At 37.3% G+C, this 18,614-nt stretch overlaps 1 protein-coding gene across 4 annotated transcripts in view; it reads left to right on the top strand.

Annotated features, from left to right (window-relative positions):
* ADAMTSL3 (ADAMTS like 3) overlaps nt 1-17,234 on the top strand; it is a 189,098-nt gene extending 171,864 nt beyond the window's left edge. For 2 of the 4 annotated variants that reach the window (XM_075045138.1, XM_075045137.1), the window contains exons 24-31: nt 3,284-3,466; nt 5,471-5,590; nt 6,405-6,617; nt 9,095-9,278; nt 11,815-12,019; nt 12,879-12,988; nt 14,521-14,735; nt 15,268-17,234. In XM_075045138.1, the coding sequence (XP_074901239.1) occupies nt 3,284-3,466; nt 5,471-5,590; nt 6,405-6,617; nt 9,095-9,278; nt 11,815-12,019; nt 12,879-12,988; nt 14,521-14,735; nt 15,268-15,377 (1,340 nt within the window). In that variant the 3' untranslated portion in view covers nt 15,378-17,234. Of the gene's footprint in view, nt 1-3,283; nt 3,467-5,470; nt 5,591-6,404; nt 6,618-9,094; nt 9,279-11,814; nt 12,020-12,878; nt 12,989-14,520; nt 14,736-15,267 lie in introns of those variants that run through there. The other 2 variants (XR_012652786.1, XR_012652785.1) reach the window with 2 other exon arrangements.
* Nucleotides 17,235-18,614: the final 1,380 nt, after the last annotated feature.

Raw genomic sequence — 18,614 nt, 5'->3', positions numbered from 1 at the left:
CAAAAGGCAGGGTTAGATGCCTCTGATTTCTAGCATACAGCTATGTCCTGACCTCAGAGTGTGCAGAGTCCTACCCCATCTCCTCTCTTGCCCCCTCTCTTCCCTCCATGCTATACTCCAGCCTGTAATAGGTCCCTGAACTCTTCTGTGAAAGGTATGTTCTTTTTTCCCTTCGCTCAGGGCTCAAGTTGAGGATTTGCCTTAATATGTTAATGGCAACCTAACCAAAAGCCCATGAAAAAGGACACAGAAGGAGCTTGATTGCAAATATCAGTTGTTCTTAAGCAGATGGTCCCATATCTCCCGGGCTCACTCTCGGATAGTGAATTGGTTTTGTAAGGTTGGGGAAAGAAAAGGAACGATGAAATGCAAAAACTTGAAGGGTCATCGAAATGATTGTGAAGACGCCAGCTCAGAGGGACTCAGCATACAATTCACATAAAAATTATTAACTCTTAGATAAAAATCTTACTTCTCAGTAGTTTTGGGTAAAGTACAATGCAGGATTGTTGTGATTATCCCCACTACTACTTTCAGCTCAAACAGCTCATGTTTATGGAGGCACCCTGAAGGTGTCTAGATAACATTAACTCTGTTTTAAAATGACAGTGTGCAATAACCAGGTATAATGCATAATAGTATTGTTTTTTTCCATGATGTATTTAACTGATTGTTTTTCACGGATTTCCCCCCACACACTTTGTCTGTAATTGACAGCACCCCTAAGATTGCTTGGATGGATTCATTGTGCATTTCAGCTGGACTGGTTGCGGACTGCCATGCAGGGCTTTGTCCACACTTCTGCTCCTTAGATCTAGAATTTATGTTTGTGTATTCACATTATTCACTTGAGAAATGGTCTGATTAATTGTGTGTGTGTGGTATTACTTGCTTGTTTCCCCTAAAGAGAAATGTATACAACTCTTTGGAGAAAGAAAGAGGAATCATTTGCTATAACTTAAATTGTGTTTAAGGTGTGTGACAGATACACAATTTTGAACTTAAAATGAGAGTCAAAGCTGTTCTGCAGATTTCTTCTGCAAACCGAACTCCAGGTTTTAAAAGGTTCTACATGTCTCTGAATGAGACATGGGTAGAAGAGTAGAGACATGGCAATTTTTCTGGGATAAACTCTAGGATACAAACAAAGTTTGGAAGAAAGAAATATTTCACTTAAGTTAAATCCCAGAAATGAGGTACATTTCTGAATGCTGTGGTGAGAGCAGAGGGAGGACTCTATCATGGGGTGATACGGGGCTGAAGTTTGATAGAGGCTCAGGTTAAAAGCTTAAATGTGAACCTTTCCAAACATTTTTGTGTTTTGTGGAATTTGATTTTAAATCTTTTGACTTCAGTCCCACCTCAACCATGCTGCTTCTGGCTTGTTTTTGGCTCTGATTGGTCTGCAGGATTTTGGTGCCATTAAGGGTAGTCTGGCCCCAAACCTCTAGGCCTTAGATTAATATAGCTCAGCATCCTCACAACACCTCCTCAGCCCATCTGCATAGTAAGTATATATGTCTGAATGGCCATGGAAAGTACACTGTAAAGGAAAAATATGTCTGAGAATGATATGCTTTAGCCAGAAAGCTGGGGTAAAATGGAAAAAAGACCCTTAAAACAAGACCTCATCCTAATTCCAAAAGGATTTTTTGAAGTGGCATAAAGCTTCTTCTGGAAAGTTGAAAAACAGCCTGGTTTTTTGGACCCTTGTGCACTCTGCAGATCTGTACTTTGTTTTATGCAGTTTTATTCAGTAAAACAAAATCTCATGAGTTTAAAAGCACTGAACAGCTGGTAAATTGTCTAGAATAAGATCTGTGATTATGCAGAAGAGTGTTTCTCTCTGCTGTCTTTCTAGACAAAATGGTGGGGGGACCTTTTCCCTTCAGTGAAATAGCAGGTTCCAAAAAATGTGTCTGGTTCCTATTACAGTAAAGGAAAAACTTGAGGTGTGCATTGGAAGTGCTAAGCCAGTGATTGAAATGTTAAAGTTGTTCCTAAAGGCTATTCCACATCATGAAGACATCATCTGTAAAGTAATACTGCACAATGATCTGTGAAGAGAGGAGACTGAATTAGCATTCAATATGGCTGAAACTTCCATATGTCCCATATTCAGGTCAGCTTCTATAGCAGAACCTGTTTTGGTAGTCTTCAGTGAGCACTGATCGATATATTTAGCGAAAAAAGAGTGCAGGTGAAAGACAATTTAACTGCTCTGACTTGTCTTGTGACCTGCACCTTTGTGTACCTCTGTGGCTAGTCACTGTGCCACGTATGTCAGACTTACCCAGTGATTTATCTAGGGTTTTGGAGTTTTGAAAGAGCACTTCTGCTTCAGTAGCTCAACCAGAGCACAAATGATGAAGTGTCTGATTTGCCAACTTGCAAAATATCTTTTTAAAGGCAAATGTTTGAGGAAAATAAAACAGTAGAAGTCTTCCCACAGAGGTAGTACTGTGCCAGTGGAAAAATCATCTAATTAAAAGTAAATGTCCAAAGTCATGCATTGATTAAGATTTAGAATGACAAGTTATCTCCAAATGCTGAATTTCTCAAAGTTCAAGCGTTACAATAGGAATGATGATAGACCTTTGGCTTTCTATAACATGGTAAATGAAATTGCTTAACAACTGAGCCCCTCGTTTAGTTGTTAATAGCTCTTTCTGTTCCTTTTCCTTCACAATGCATTGTTACAAGTTTTATATATGACATCCGCAACTTGCAGAAGTTTTCAGGATCTTTTTTGGCAGAAATACGCCAATATATTGTCTAATCTAATTGATAAATATATCCCTTTTTTTCTTCGAGAGAAATATTTTGCCTCCTTTTTTTCCTTTATTTTTAATTAGAAATTGAATATTCATTCCTTCCTTCATATATTCTGGGATGCAGGTTGAATGAAAAGATGCAGTGCACATTTTTACGTCAATTCTTCCTGCTTGGAATAATGGTCTCACAGCTTTCAGCAGCAAAACACATGAGCACATTGCTTGTGTAGGACTGGTGGCAGTTTTTAAAGCTGCTCTTTGAGCTTGCCTTAACAGTGCTTAACCTTTAATCTTAGTGGGATGCTGAATTATTAGTAGGGCTCACAACTGAGAAGTTTTGTTGGGAATAGAAAAAGTACTTGCTTTGCTGCAATGTTGTTACTTTGGTTTATGCTATCTGTGAAGTGACAAAGGAACTTAAGATTCTTGGATGTTACGGTAGCAGTTAGCAATATAAAACCTATGGTTTATCTCTCACAATAAATGTTTTAATTATTTGCATTTTAAAGGTGTTCCCCAACCAAATGTAACATGGTTTAAGAAGAAAGACATTCTACAAGTCAATTCTTTTTTGGTTTTGAATGGCTCTTTATTTCTGAGGAATGTTTCCTATGAAGATGCAGGAACATACACTTGCAGAGCAACTAACGCTCTTGGAAAAGCTGAAGCTGCGTCTGTTCTTCACTTAACTGGTAAGTGCTAAATGAGAATTCCTTACTGATAACAACACTGAACCACTTCGATTATGAAGTTTAACCAATAAAATAGTGGGGGGGATATTTAACACTTTATTATGAACTTGGAATTTTTGATTGCATCTGACTCCCTGGGATCTGTTCTCTATTTTGTGTTTCCTGTAATAGTGCATCTACGTACAGATGGTTTGACTTGTGACTTCTTCAAAAGTTGTTCCATCTTCTTGCTTCCAGGCAACAAATATCAGCCCTTAAACCAGCAGACACATTAGAAAAATAAATCCACTGTCATATTATATTGATCCCAGTGCTTCTATGAAGGGAAACGGGCAGGCTTGAGTTATTCAGAAAATCTGCAGTGAAATGAAAGCAAAGGCTGGGTTTGGTTGTGGTGGGTTTTTTTGGTTTGTGTTTTTTTTTTTTTTTTAATTATACAGGCCAATAAAACATAGGGATATGGAAAACAAAAAATTCTGAATATGAACTGCTAACTCTCAGAATAGAAAATGTAAAGAAAAACTCCATTTAAATGACTCTACTGTAAGTAGATTAATATTGTATAATACAATCACACCTTGCAAATAGCTCCAATAAATGGATCATTCAGCTCTAGAGATTAACTTTCTCACCATTTTGCTGTACGAAGTACAACGCAGTTATACATGGCCAATCCTGCTACAAAGCATGCTTTCTTAGGCACACATGTGTAGGGCAGGTGATTGATGTTTGGATCTGTTGGCCAAGGAAGACGGACCAAAGACTTAATAGGAGTCTCTGTGGGAGGATGAGTGTAGACTGAAGCTCCCTTCTTGGTTTCAGTTTTCTGGGACTGGGAAGATTGTTCACCAGAGTCTGAACTTCATTTCTATTCCTGGTCACATGACATTAGTTTAAATAAATCTTGAGTGGATAGGAGAGGGCCAAATTCTGCAATTTTTTTGGCTGTGCAAAACTGCAGTGAAATGGGAGAACTTCTGGTGTCAGGACTTGCAGATTGCACTGACTCAATGTTGTCTAAAGCGACATCATGTCAGCCTTTTGGACTTTGCTACAGTAATTACTGCCTGACCTGGGGCAGTCAAGCAGTAGAGCAAAATCTGTGCAGCCTTTCTAATAAAAGTTCCTAAGGGCTGACAAGGCACCTAGCCTTTTGCCTGATGGGACTGGCCTCACTGTGGTTCTGTGGAGGCTTTTTTATCCCAGTGTTTACACAGACAAGCAGGAGGCTTTGTACAGACATTGCACACTGAGGAAAAATGTTGACCCAATGTAAAATGACCCACAGAAGTTAGAATATAACAAAAGATTTAAACCGTTCTGGAAGGAGAATCATAGATATTATGCACATTCATTAAAACAGAAATGTTGACTAAGTGGCAAGAACTGTGTGTTACTGACAGATTGCCCACATTTTTGGCAGTTATTCTGTCTGGCATATGATAAAAAGGAGAAATTGCTATAGTGATAGGCATATGATTCTGCATACATTATGCTATCTCTATGCATAATGAGATTTTAAAGGATTTTCTTCTCTTTTCTGTTGTAGCACTTTGTCATAATTCCATCTAATGGAACAGAGGAATTGGCCTGATTCCATTGAGAGAATTATTTTTCTTAAAATTTCTGTATGTGAATGACTGGTAATGAAATAATAAACAACATTGTCATGAGAAACAGGAAATACATCATACATCCTGTGAATCTTGTTTTTACACTAAGTGTTACAGGCTTATTTTTCTAATAAATAAAATTCAATAAATTTGATTAATTTAGAAACTTGCATAAACATTATGAATAATTTCTGCATTTCCCTGTTCCCTATCTGAAGTATATTTGTTAGACAGACAATTTAACTGCATAAGTGAAATTGATCCTAAAGAATTCCAAAGCACTATTATCCTTCTGCTTCATAACTAGCATGTTGGATGTTTTGATACATTTTTTTTTTTAGCATTGTGATTTAATTCTTGCTAAGAACAGATCTTATGCATTGTGTTACAGAAAAAAGATTTACAGAGAATAACACTCTATTATCAAAGGTAAGCAGAAGAAAGCGTGTCCTAATGGCATCTGGAATTGGTACAAATGTCAGCGTGGTACCTGGAGAGCCACTAAGAATAGGTATGTTGTCTTTTCTACTTTGTCATTTAAATTACATTAAATATTCATTTCATTAAAATGGAGGGGGCCCCATGGAGAAAGTGAGTGTAATTCCTAAGAGTTTCATGTTTGGTGACCTTCTGGGTTTTCTAACCATATATCAGCTTTCTGTTGTTAGGGGGGGAGCCTCAGAGTAAGACACAATTATTTTTTGATTCAGCTTTTCAAAAAATGTTTTAAACTGGCAACCCTTTAGGCATCATCTAGGTGATTCACCATGAGACTAAAGCTGCATAATTTCTCTTTGAGCTTCACTTGAAAACAATGGGAGGGGATTCAGCTGGGCTCTAGAGGTGTTTTTTTATCTTTCTGTCTAAATGAATACCTCTGTTTCCATCTCTACTTGTGCCTATGGAGTGAAAATGCAGCAATTTCATTTAATGTGTTTATGACTCCTTAGAAGATAGAAACAGATAGAAACTCTTTCATTACAAACCGATTTGCATATTGTAGAGTCTGGAATGAAATCTTTGTTCCATTTAAATAATTGTTCCCCCCACCCCCTTTGTTTATATAGAAGTTAAGTTTGTAAGAACTTACTGAAAAGGAAAATATGAAGAACTATGGCAAGTATACATCAGCTTACACAACTGATAACCCTTAAGGGGCAGTCAGGATTTTGGGCCATAGCTTGGACTTCAGTGAATTTATGTATACTCTTGTTCTTATTTAGATTGGTAAGGTCTTTTATGTAGAATCACACAACCATACATACTTACTCACAAACATTTCAATCTGTTTAGAAAAACCTGCTAAAATGCTGTTGATTTTTTAGGTTGCCCGGTGCTGCCCAGCTACAGAAATACAGTTCACTGGCTTTTCAGAGATAGTCCAATTGAGGAAGTTAAGACCTTGGAATACCGAACCCTGGTTGGGGGTCGTATCCTAGAGGTGAACACCAACTCTGGTCAATTTGCTGGACAATTCCAATGTTGGACTTCAGCTAGTGCAAAACTAATGTCAGTTTGGGTAAATGTCAAGAAGGAAGGTTTGTTGAAAATTATATGACAAATTCTTAAATTTTAAAATATTTTCTTTCACTCTCTAAAGACTTTCCTGAAACCTAATCTACTTTTATACATAGAAAGTAATTCATAAACACATGTTTAACTTCACATCTGTGAATAGTCCCATTTAAGTCAATAGACAATGTCCATACTCAGAGTTGGATATAGGAATTAATGTGTATGCAAATATTACGTGGTGGTCCTCATTTCTTACCTGTGTAGCTGAGAAGCTGAGAGAATGTGGCCTGATTCAGCATCTTGCTGCTTAAACAGTTTTAAATCAGGCAGATTTTTGCAACTTCCTCTTCAACAAATCATACAAACTGCTGCCGTGATAGCCCACCAGACTGAAACTAAACTGACTTTGAGGTCATCTTTGGAAATATCTTAATTATAATCCAAAGAATTTTAATATAATTGCCGTATTCCAACATCATTACAATGATATGGTAGCCACATTACTGCAGTCACCCTTAAACACATTAAGGTACTAGAGCACACTGCACACTCATCACTTTCAGTGTTAAGTTTTCAAGAGCATTTTGTAATATACTCCAATGTAATGAATGCGCTTGCACAAAACTGCATTTCTAATAGTAGGTTATAAAATGTGCAACTGAGGATTATAGATCAATTTGACAAGGATCTTACATATGCACCAGCAGGACAATAGGCTGTATCTGCAAACATTTTATAAAGTTTTAAATATTTATAGTGCTTTAGAAATTCATTACGTTATAATTGGACTTTAAAAAAGAGAGGTAGGAACTTGGATCCTACTAAAAGTCTGGCAGCAAAGCATCAAACTCCATTTGACAGTTCAAAAAAACCAAAAAATCTCTAACCAGTCAATACCAAGGAAATTCAAATCAGGTTTAAAAACAAGTACCTGTTAAAATTGAATTTTTTTGCATGTGATTTATCTATTGACCTATCAATATGATTTGGCTTACTGTTTATGTGCAAAGGACTCAAGCAGTAAGCTCAGATCTTGCAAATCCCCTACACTGCGTATAAGCATGTGCTCAGTGACTGCCAGTGGATTACTTTTATGCGTGAGAATGGTTCTGGTATGCATGGGATTGCGGAGTCAGTTACGTTTACAAAGTAATTTTACTGAAACATATCTATGATCAGAATGTTTATTTTTAAAATCAAAAGTAAATCAAACAATTAATGAACTGAATCAGAAAATATCCTAATAGAGTTTATAAGAAAAAAAATCCAGGCCTTGGTCCTAATATAGGTCTCATTAAAGTTAAAATTTCTGAACAGGTCTGGCCAGGTATTGAACTATCCACCTGTAGTCTTTAGCTGGACTGCCTTTTGGTTGCCCAATCCCTTTCCAGCCAGGCTGCTCAGTATTTTGGGGAGATTCCATTTTCTAGTCATGAGCTTTCACTCTGATTGATGCTTATGTAAATGTTTCATCACTGAAATACCCATGCATTTTTAAGACTGCAAAATCTCCTTTGGTGGTTTTTGCACAGTAGGCATGTTGAGGGCACTTCTGAGCAGTATCATCCTAGTTAAACAAACAATACAGTCTCTCCATCATAGTTGCAGTCAGTAAATTTAACTATTTCTACTTTGAAAAAGGCTCTTTTGTATTATTTTAAGAAACCCAGAAGTAATAAGGAAACATTGAAAAACAATAAGTTAAAGAATTCATTATGTGCTGGAAGAGTGAGTCTGTGGACACAGCTGGTAGCTATCAATTATTCTTGGTTATTACAGAAAAATCTGACTCCTTCTGTGATCACATAAAAATCTGTCAACATTGCATAGTACTTCATCTTTTACCAAGTGTCAAAAAAAAAAAAAAAAGGTGGGGGAAGGGGTAAGTGTGGAATTGTGACTAAATATAAAGGTAGTAATTGTTAGAGGTGATCGGTTTTTAATATGAAACGCTCTTTAAAACAAACTCCTTTTTCATCTTGCCAGATGGCTCGGTGGCAAATTATTTATGCATTAAATATTTTTCTATAGTTTAGTACAGGATTCTCTTAAATCCTGAAATTATGCGAAGTGTCTGGAGTAAGATGAGTTTTCTTCAGAATAAACTTACTGTACAACAGCAGGAAACCTAGAGAGCCTGATTTACAGTTTCCTCTTTTTAATGCTCATTGTATAAAAATGTTATGAAAGTTTTAAAAGAAGTTCATCAGTTCCTACTGTGAGCCAGGTTCTGCCCTTCATGTGCACGCACATATGCTGATCCCATTTGCCTTCTAGAGAACTTCATGCTCACATGTAAGAGCTGAACTTGAGGGGAAGCTGAGTAGGACTAAATTCTACTTTGGCTTATGGTCCTGTTTCACAATGCTGAAATATTTGCTTTTCTACAGAGGATGCAGTATCTATCTAGCTTACAGAATATGCTGCCAAATCAATTAAAATGTGACACTGTTACAATGTATAGTGGCGCTCTCACACTACTTTCAATTGCACTTCTTAGATTATAAATGGGAATATGCGGAGTGGAGTACTTGCTCTGCTAGCTGTGGGAATTCAGGAACGCGCTCCAGAAGACTACAGTGCATGAATGCAGAGAAGCACCGAGTAAATGAATCATTATGCAGAGAGCTGCAAAAGCCAGGGATTATTTACCAGTCATGCAACACAGATGACTGCCCTGCCAGGTAAAGTCCTTTCTACTCTATTTCCATGTGCTCTATATGTATTAAAATGCACTCACAACATCCTGAAATTGTTTCCGTGTTTATACTCTGAGTCTGAAATGTGGGGTTTATTTCATCATGAATCCTAAAGCATGAGAGATGAGAAAATGGATCACAAGCAGGTAAGGGAATGCTTGATTCAGCTGAATGAATGAGATCTGTGTAAGTCTCCATGCTGCTGCAGCAAGTCTTGCTGCTAGCACACTAACACATTAAAAGCTAAGCTGGAGGTCTCTCTGAGACATTGTGATGTGCTAGTTTTGTGGAATCTGAGCCAACACACAGAGAGAAAACTCGTCATGTTTAGAGCAGCCAGGATACTCTGTGTTCACCTCCTCTCCTTCCGTGCCAGCAGAGCTCTGAGTAGGATGTTTACTGTGGAATGCCTCATTCGTCTCTAATGTCCCTCACCACAGTGTCACACTCCTTGCATGTCTTTCCCTGCCAATTTTCTCACTGGATCGACTGGGGTATCTTGTGATCTTGGGGCAGAGAATCTTTTTATCACAGACAAGTATACCACAATATCTGATTCCAAAAGCCCAAACCTTACCTCTAGACTTCTTGAGTTGCGCTAAACATTCCAGCTCAACAAGGCGTTGCTCTAGGTTTTTAGCAGGAAATCCCACAGGAGTCCTCAGAACAAGTGCTTTCAGTTGCTTAAAAAAATCGGCCATCACTGTCAGCAACGTAAAAATCCGCGAGGGATGAAGAGTCATGCACACATTTTGGAGCTGTCCCTCACTGGAGAATGTTTGGAGAGAAGTGTTAAGACCTTAACTGACATTGTGGGAGTGCATCTTGCCAGTATGTTCTAAACTCTGTTCTAAATACAGAAAACATAGCAACAGATAAATATCAGGAGAAGTTTGTTTATATTTCATTATTAGCAGCCAAAAAACCAGATCATCTTAAATTGTGAGTCTGAACTCCAGCCAGCCCATAACAAGCGAACTTTTTGCCAGTGGAAAAATACTGAAATAGAACTAATAGGTTGAAACACACAGACTCAGTTGCAGGTTCCCCTCTTAAAATCCAGTTATTCAGAGCAGATGACACAGGAGGATACTAGAGGGCCTGGTGCTCCCCTGAGCAAGGTCATGCCTTTTCAGTGGACTGCAGTGCATGACTTAACAATCTGATTATCACTGGACCCAGACCATTCACCACAAAACCCAACCAGTTATTTCATATGGCTAAACAGGCTGCAACCTAAGTTGTCTCATTAAAATGCTTAGATTTATTTTGCTTTTAATTTGGCTTTATGTATTACCAGTGGAAGGGAATTGTGTGTGTACTAACATCATTAACTCTACCTTGAATTATAAATGTATGCTAACATACAAATTGGTTTTCTTTTATGAAGTATTCCACACTTCCTATATAGGAAGAGTGTCCTAGTTGCCTGGAAAATAGCCCTGTGCCTGGTTCCTAGTGCCTCTAACCTCTCCCCCTTCCCTGTGTTTACTAACCTGGGAGGGAAGTGCAAAATATTCAGACTTCCTTTCCATTCCCCACTTACTGATTTCTGCACAATCTTTTCATCCCAAGACAGCTCTTTAGAAAGTATCCATAGAATTACAAAGGCTTTAGATGTATGGTCAGTGTCATGTAAAGTGTTTCGCATGTGTTTAATCACTTCTCTCCAGCACAGCGTAGAAGTACAGTTAAGCAAATATAAGGGTTTAAGCATGTACTTAACTTGTGCTTTAAATGTTTGCCAAATTTGGGCCTTGCTGACTTGCTGTGCATGCACTGCACCAAATGTTTGCAAAAGTACTTCAGCTTTAAAAGGGAGAAAAAGACAAGGGTCCAGACTAAAAGATTAATCTTCCTTGAATGGATATAAACTGTTTGACTGTAAGAAAATGAAATAATTGCTAAAGAGGATAGAATATTTTTCCTGTTGTCACACTTGTGCTACACATAAAGTCCCATTCTGTATTTCTAGCCTAGATTTATGAAAAGCTCCAGTCAAGTAAAATGTATTACCACCTGCTGCTTCCCCGGTATTGTTCCTAGCTGCCACGAAAGACTAAATCTTTGCAATTTCTAATCAATAAATAACATGTTCTGCTTGAGCCATTATCTGGCAAGATCTTGATGTAAAAAATTTGGATGAGTTATGACACCTGTCACCTTAGTAGTAACTAAATCAGTACTCTTCATTTTATAAGTTACGGAAAAGTACGTTGCTCTTCCTTCAGAAACGTTAAATCCAGCAGGGTCTATAGGGTTTGCTTAGTATAACCTTTTGGGTAACAAGCAGCGTAACTTCTGTTAGCTTATATTGAGCCACAGTTATCTTAGAAGTCATCAGTTAACCAAATTTATAAGATCTTGCTTAACAACTGAAAAATCTGATTCTACCTTTTTCACATCTAGAACTGTCAATGACAGGTTCTTTTGATTTTTATTTGCAAACAGATTGCTGCAAACTATCAGCAAGTTTGCAATGCTTTCATAGTTGCTATAAATTTGTCTCTGCATCCTGTAGGTGGGTAACTAGTCCATGGTCTGAGTGCTCTGCATCTTGTGGCAATGGATTTCGCTATCGACAAATAACTTGTCAACAAGTAAAAGCCAATGGCACTGTCCTGACACTGCTACCGGATGCTTGTATACACAGAGATCGTCCTGTGGGAAGGAAATCCTGTGTGGGTCATTTGTGTACAGTGGGGACAGTACAGACAAAAGGACAGGTAAGTTACAGAGTTTGTCTGGGAACTCCTTGTATTATAAAAGCATATCAGTGTCATCGTACCATTGGCTGAACATCTATTCTCTTGCACAAAGGAAGAGCTATGTGGCACTAGTTGTAATTACCTTTCAGATCAGTGAATTACAAATCCTGTTTTTTTTCACTTTGTGATGTCTGAGCTACTTTTATTTGTTGAAGACGTGATCTGAAACCTGAGTATTAGTTTCAGTATATTTTATAAGCTAATCCATTACTATGTATTCCATTTTTTGAGCTAGTATATTGCTTTTATTGCAGTCTTATAAGAACAGTTTGCATAGCTGTACTTGTGAAGTCCCCAAAGAAATATGAATGTGCTTCAGAAGCAGTTGCCACAATATTTGAGAGAAGTCTGCTTTCTTATATTTTCTGTTTCTTCATTTGTGCAGTAAACTTCTGTTCATATTGATATGATTTTTATAATTATTAACAGAGTATTTACTATTCAAGAAGCAAAGTAATGAATTAAGAGAATTACCATTGCCGCATTCCTGATACAGGTATTAGCAAGGCAAGTTGGTGATTGTCAGAGCTACAGAAAGAATGTTGTAGCACTAGAGGTGTGAAATGATGAGAGCATAGACAAGGGATTTTGCTTTATAAGTAGGTAGGAAAGTCAGTATCTTGGCAAAATTTCACACAGAGAACCCGAAATATCTAGGTCTTACCCAAACTGAGGTGTGATAGGGTTGAAGGAGAAATACAGATCAAGAATTATGACTGGGTTGTGTAACTGGGTAACTGCCTAGAGCAGTAGTTCTGTTGTTATTAACTTGGCTGTTTCTTTTTCTTTTCCCTCACCCTTTTCTCTCACTTTTTAGTGTTCTGGTCGCTGTGTAGGCCGCCCTGTAGGTTTACAGCATCGTCACTTTATATGTCAACTTCGTAATGGATCTTTGGTGCCAAACTCTTCTTGTGATGAAAGAAAGAGGTATACAGTTTGAAGCAGTACAAGTTAGATTCTTTAGATGATCGAATTAAAGATATAGGATTGTCAATGCAGTATAAATATGCAAATTCTTATGTATCAAACACAAGGAGAGGAGGTAGTGACAGTCATCCCTTTGTATACACTGGATGAATTCAGGGACCCAAGGAGGGTAATGGATTGGATCAGTGTCCTCTGCTGTGCTAATGGCAAAGCTAGAAATAGAGTGAGAGAATACTGATTCCCAAAAAGAAAATAGAAATTGGAATGATCTGCCATAACTTTTTTTTATTACTGCTGAACTAGGTCTCTTCTGATATTACTTTTTATTCTGGTCTACCGCTGCCCAAATTTTGTAAAGTAGGTTTTCCTGGGCCTTATTTTGTGAACCATGTAAATTGATTTACTAGTTTATGATTACTGAAATAAGGTCTACTTCTCTGCATAAGTAGATCTCGTTCTGCCTCTTAGTATGTACTGTTAAGGTATGTATCAGGTATGTAAAACCTGAGTAATTGAGGAGGTGTGACTTTCTACTTCAAGGTACACATTCTTTGTAAGAACTCTGTTAACTGTCTTTAAACAACTCCTTTCAATACGAAAAGTACCAGCTTTACACCTCTACAGAATCTTAATAAGCAGATTCGTCTGGGGCTATGCTATAGCACAGGGGTGGATGGCAGTCTCTATAAAACATCATCATCTCAAAAAGACTGAATTAAAGACAAATTAAAATTGAATGTAAGAGTCTGATGGCACAAAATTTTGTTCCAGACCAAATGTGTAGGTAGGGCAATGAAGAGCAGAGAATAAATGGGTAACAAGTACATACATGGCAATTGTTACCATGCTTCTAGATGACTGAACCCAGCTCTTCATATTTCTTGCTATAGAAGTGCTTCTGAATTTTGAGCATTTTAAAGCAGTTTTGCTGTGCACACAATGAAATTTTGGCTCCACTGGCGTACATGGTGAAACTTCCATTTACTACAAAGAGCCAGGATTTCACTTTGGCAGCTTCAAATGTTCAAGGAGGTTCAGCGTCAGCATAGAAACATTACCCGTGTTCAGGAGAGAGGTTATGCATGAAGAACTTGCAGCATCCAGTATGCAACATTTCAGGGTCAGTTAAATTTTCCTAAAGGTAGAATATTTTTTCTATTCCAGGATTAAGGAATTGATTTAAAGAAACAGGGCTTTGTCTTTTGTTTCCTCATGAGTGAGGCATGATGAATGGACATAAAATGAAATATGGGAAATTCAGCTTAAATATAAGAAAAAACTTTTTTTTACTGTAAGTGTTCTCAAACACTGGAACAGGTTACCCAGAAAGGTTGTGGAGTCTCCATCCTTGGAGATTCTTGAAACACAAATGGAGACAGTCTTGAGCAACATGGTCTAGTTCACTGTGCTATGAGCAGGGGGGGTGGACTAATCAGTCTCCAGAAGTCCTTTCCAACATTGGTTCTATCATTCTGTGAATAAGGGTTTAGCACAAAAGTAAACATTTAATTGCCATTTGTTTTCCTCCACAGGTCTCCTGTCAGAAGAAACTGTTCTTCAGAGGCATGTGATGTCTATTGGCGGACAGGCCCTTGGAGGCCTTGCAGTGTGGACTGTGGGAGCGGATTTCAGTCAAGACGAGTGTACTGTGTACACAGAAAGAGTAACAAACCTGTGGCTGATCAGTATTGCGGATGGAGGAAGAGACCAGTGACCTGGCAACACTGCAATGACACATCCTGTGGCAGTATGTAAATGCTTATTTATGTATGACCATAGTAATAGTTTGTAGCAGTTATATTAGAAAGTGACTCACAGTTGTACACTAATGATCCTGCAAGCATTTGATTGTACATCAAAGGTAAAACTATCCTCTCCAAGGAGCACTTCATAATCCTGGGGTTATATTTCTCTGAGTTAGGCCAGTTTGATATTAAAGCCCCAAAAGCACTTTTAGAAACAGGATATTTAGGAAGTTGTTTTATGCAAACTTCCCTAAATGACTGTGCCAGTTGTGACTCATAAGACTCTGAGCAAGCTGTTAATTCCTGAAAAATGGGGTAGTTTTCTGAAACAGACAATAGGTAAATGAATGCAGTGAGATCACACCTCTTACTTGTGACCTAGTTTAGCTTTGAATCCACTGTTACCAGAAATGCAAAGTAAAATAATTACAAAGCTACCAGGAATCCATCAGTTGTTTACAATTACGATGATATGTTCTACTATTTATCTTTTGTCCATTATAAAGCCTTTTAATGTTTAAATATATTTTTCAGAAGGCGAATGCAAGGATACAACTCACTACTGTACATTTGTAAAGCAGCTAAAGTTATGCTTGATAGCCACCTACAAACAAAGATGTTGTCAATCATGTCAAGAAATGTAACTCTTCTATGGAAAGTTCATGATGCTGCAGTGAAGAGATGAGAAGAGAGGTTCACTAAACTAGCCTGCTCAAAGTATATACTTGTAAATAAGACATTAGTCATAACAGTTAAATGGAAACATGGGGCTAATGAAAAAACAGTATTGCAGATTGATATGCTGGACAGGGTATTTTTTTCTGGGAACTTTCATTATCTGCTCTTTGCAATGGAACTTTTAATGTTTTAAACATTTTCATGTCTGGATTAGGAAGATAATATCATGGCATATCATCTGTAAAATTTTACAGGCCATCACATTATAATTTTAGTGGGGAAAAAGCGCTATCTAAAAGCACCAAGTAGTGCTTAACTTATGAGAAAAACAAAGTCACAAAGTCCTTTGAAGAATTTTGGAATGCAGCAACTATTGACCCCTAGGTTTTGTTTTTATTGTTTTATCAGATTTAACACAATTTTTAAATTTATAGAAGCTGTGGCTTGTAGCTGTAAAATTTTTGGCAGCAACTTCATTTTCATAAACAGCTTGAGCTTAAGGGTCGATCTCACAGGATATGTTTTACTGATATTAGCTGTCAGATGGATACACAGAAGTACATTCCATTTTTCATGCTTGTATTTATGTGTATGCAGTAAAAGACATTGTAGATGCTAGTACAATTTTCAAAACAGCAGTAGATCTGTTTTGAATAAATGAGGTGTCATTTTCCATTGTTTCTATTCTTCTGCTCCAGTCAACTGAAGTACAGTCGAAGTTCTGGCATGATTAGACTTCTCTACTGATTTTAAATTAGACGCAAGGTTTCCTTGTCAGAGCTGTGAATGAAACATTTGTAAGCACTGTTCTCTTGCACATCAAGTCAAATGGGGAGCCAATAACTGGCCAAATATGGCTGTCAGATTTTCTGTCTTGAATAAATATTCCTCCCCCCCGCCCCGTCAATGGGGAAAAATGTCTGAGCAAGAATTATTAATTATGAAGATAGACAAGTGCAAGAAATATATTTTGAGCAGTTTTCCATCAAGATGACTTTTCATCGTGACCATTAGCCATTTGAGTCTTTTGCAAGTTGATAAATTCTGATTATGATATTCCCGGGTAAATTATTTTCTATATTGCAGATTGTCTCATTAGGGCTGCAAGCAGAGAGAACCCCACAGGAGGCAGCAGATAGATGGTTTCTTTCTTCTGTAGTTTCCAAACTACTGCACATATTGGAGCCCTGAATGCTTGTATTGACTTGGATCTTGTGTTACATTACTGAACTACATTACATGCTAATTAGCAGGCATGCTGTAAGAACAGTTTTAGAAACAGCATTCCTGCAAAATGGGTTTGCATCACTGAAAATTAGATTAGCACTACTGTATAGAAAATGTTTAATGTGGACTATTGTGTCCAAGGCTGACTGCAAGGAGAGGATATTCTTGATCATTACCTTTTTAATTAGCAATGGGTCTTGATTGTTTAAGCAGTTTTTTAAATTAAAAGAAAACATTTGTAAGATACTTTTGTAGATATTTATTGTCTGATTTAAAAGTGCAATATTTTGTTTTGTACAGTGTTTAATAAAGATTTTTGGACATATATTTTTTCTTATTACCAAGATTTCTTATTCATGTTTTTCCTTTATATTTAAAGTTTTCAAATGTTAACACATAGCATTTTCTTGTTGCTTTAATTTTGTCTTTGGTTAAGTATGCATGCTATACAGAAGCAGTGCTGTAAATGTTTGTTATTGCAATTGGCATGACATTCCTCTGTAGATTATTTTATTGCTTCTCTAGTAACTGAAGATTTTAGCTTTCTTGAACGTAGTTTTGGTATTTCTGAAATAAAGTCGAGTTTGATTATTCAACACTGTGATTACCTGGAGATTGTTTATTACTGTGATTTTCATGGTAGCTATGCTTTCATTCCAAGTGTTATTTTATCACCTACTATGTCCATAATTCTGGGATTTTTTCAAAGCTAAAATTAGTTCTTATTTTTGACAGCTTATCAGACAGGTTTTCAACTTCATTACAGTCTGCTTTGCACTTCTACTAAGAGGCAACATAGATGTAACCTGACTGAAAAAGTGGGGAAGACGATTTGTCAAAATCCAAATAAGTAAACTCTGACTCACTGAAATCTAGAATCAGGATTCTGTAAAAAGGTGGAATAAAGTTACATGTCTTCGCCAGGCCTTCATGTACTGCACCAAGCAGAGTTCACTTAGATCCAACAGAACAGCTCTATGTTTTGTATTTAGTGGGTGATGGGAATATCTACGTGAAAAAAACTTGTTTCAGAATATCCAATATGTGTAATAGTCTTTAAAAAGAAGAGTCTCATAAATAATATGAATGAGAAAAACCTTAAAAAAAATTATTAAATTGAAAATAAATGTATAGCAATGAAATGGTGGTGTTTCAGTTATCCTAGATGGTAACATTGGCAAAAGTGCCTGGGTCTATTTAATTTTCCTTTTGTGTCACCAATGCATTCTTTCTGTGCAGTCTTTGGAAAAAAAAAATATTCTGTACAGCAGTTCTGTGGAGCATGGCGTATATAGCACAGTGCATGAAAAGCACTTTTAGAACAGCAATTGAATCCATGAGTAACTTTCCTGCTTTTACATCCTGGTTTAGCATGACATCATAAAATGCTTTTTTAACAGCTGTTATTTTGAGAAATATTAGTTTTCCAGCCTGCTGTTCATTTTGTCTGCATTTCAATAATATGTTGCTTATGAAAAGGTTGACCTCAAGTATTGAATACTGTCTGAAGTTTTATAATATCATTTGATGCTTTCCCTGGAAGCACAATCAGTAGGGTGTGGCTCTTTCAACTGTAATGTAATAAAGGCTTCTCTCTTTCACTATTAAACTTAGGGGAAAACATTAAGGGCAAAAGGAAAGGGAATACGCCCCCTCCACCCTAAGAACGTCTTCAAACACATCTGCAGAGGAACTGCTAAATGTATGCAAATATGCCCTCCATAGGTGGCAGCAAATGACTTTCCATAACTTAAGCAGGGGGAAGTGACTTAAGAACTAAAAAAACAGCTGTGAAAATTACAAAAAGCATCTGGGCTCACTCACAGACCCAGAGGAGGAGCCATTTTCAGCAGAACGTGCAGGCACACATAACTTCATGGATTCAGATTGCATTTCCCAAAGAGTTTTCTTCCTCCCTAGAAACGAGAGCTGGAGGATATTAGGAGCTTCTGTAAACTTCTCATGAGGTACCAAGA

Source organism: Buteo buteo, chromosome 13 (genome assembly GCF_964188355.1).
Source record: "Buteo buteo chromosome 13, bButBut1.hap1.1, whole genome shotgun sequence".
Lineage (NCBI taxonomy): Eukaryota > Metazoa > Chordata > Aves > Accipitriformes > Accipitridae > Buteo > Buteo buteo.
Note: the sequence above shows the minus strand (reverse complement) of the source record. Positions and strands in the feature narration are given on the sequence as shown.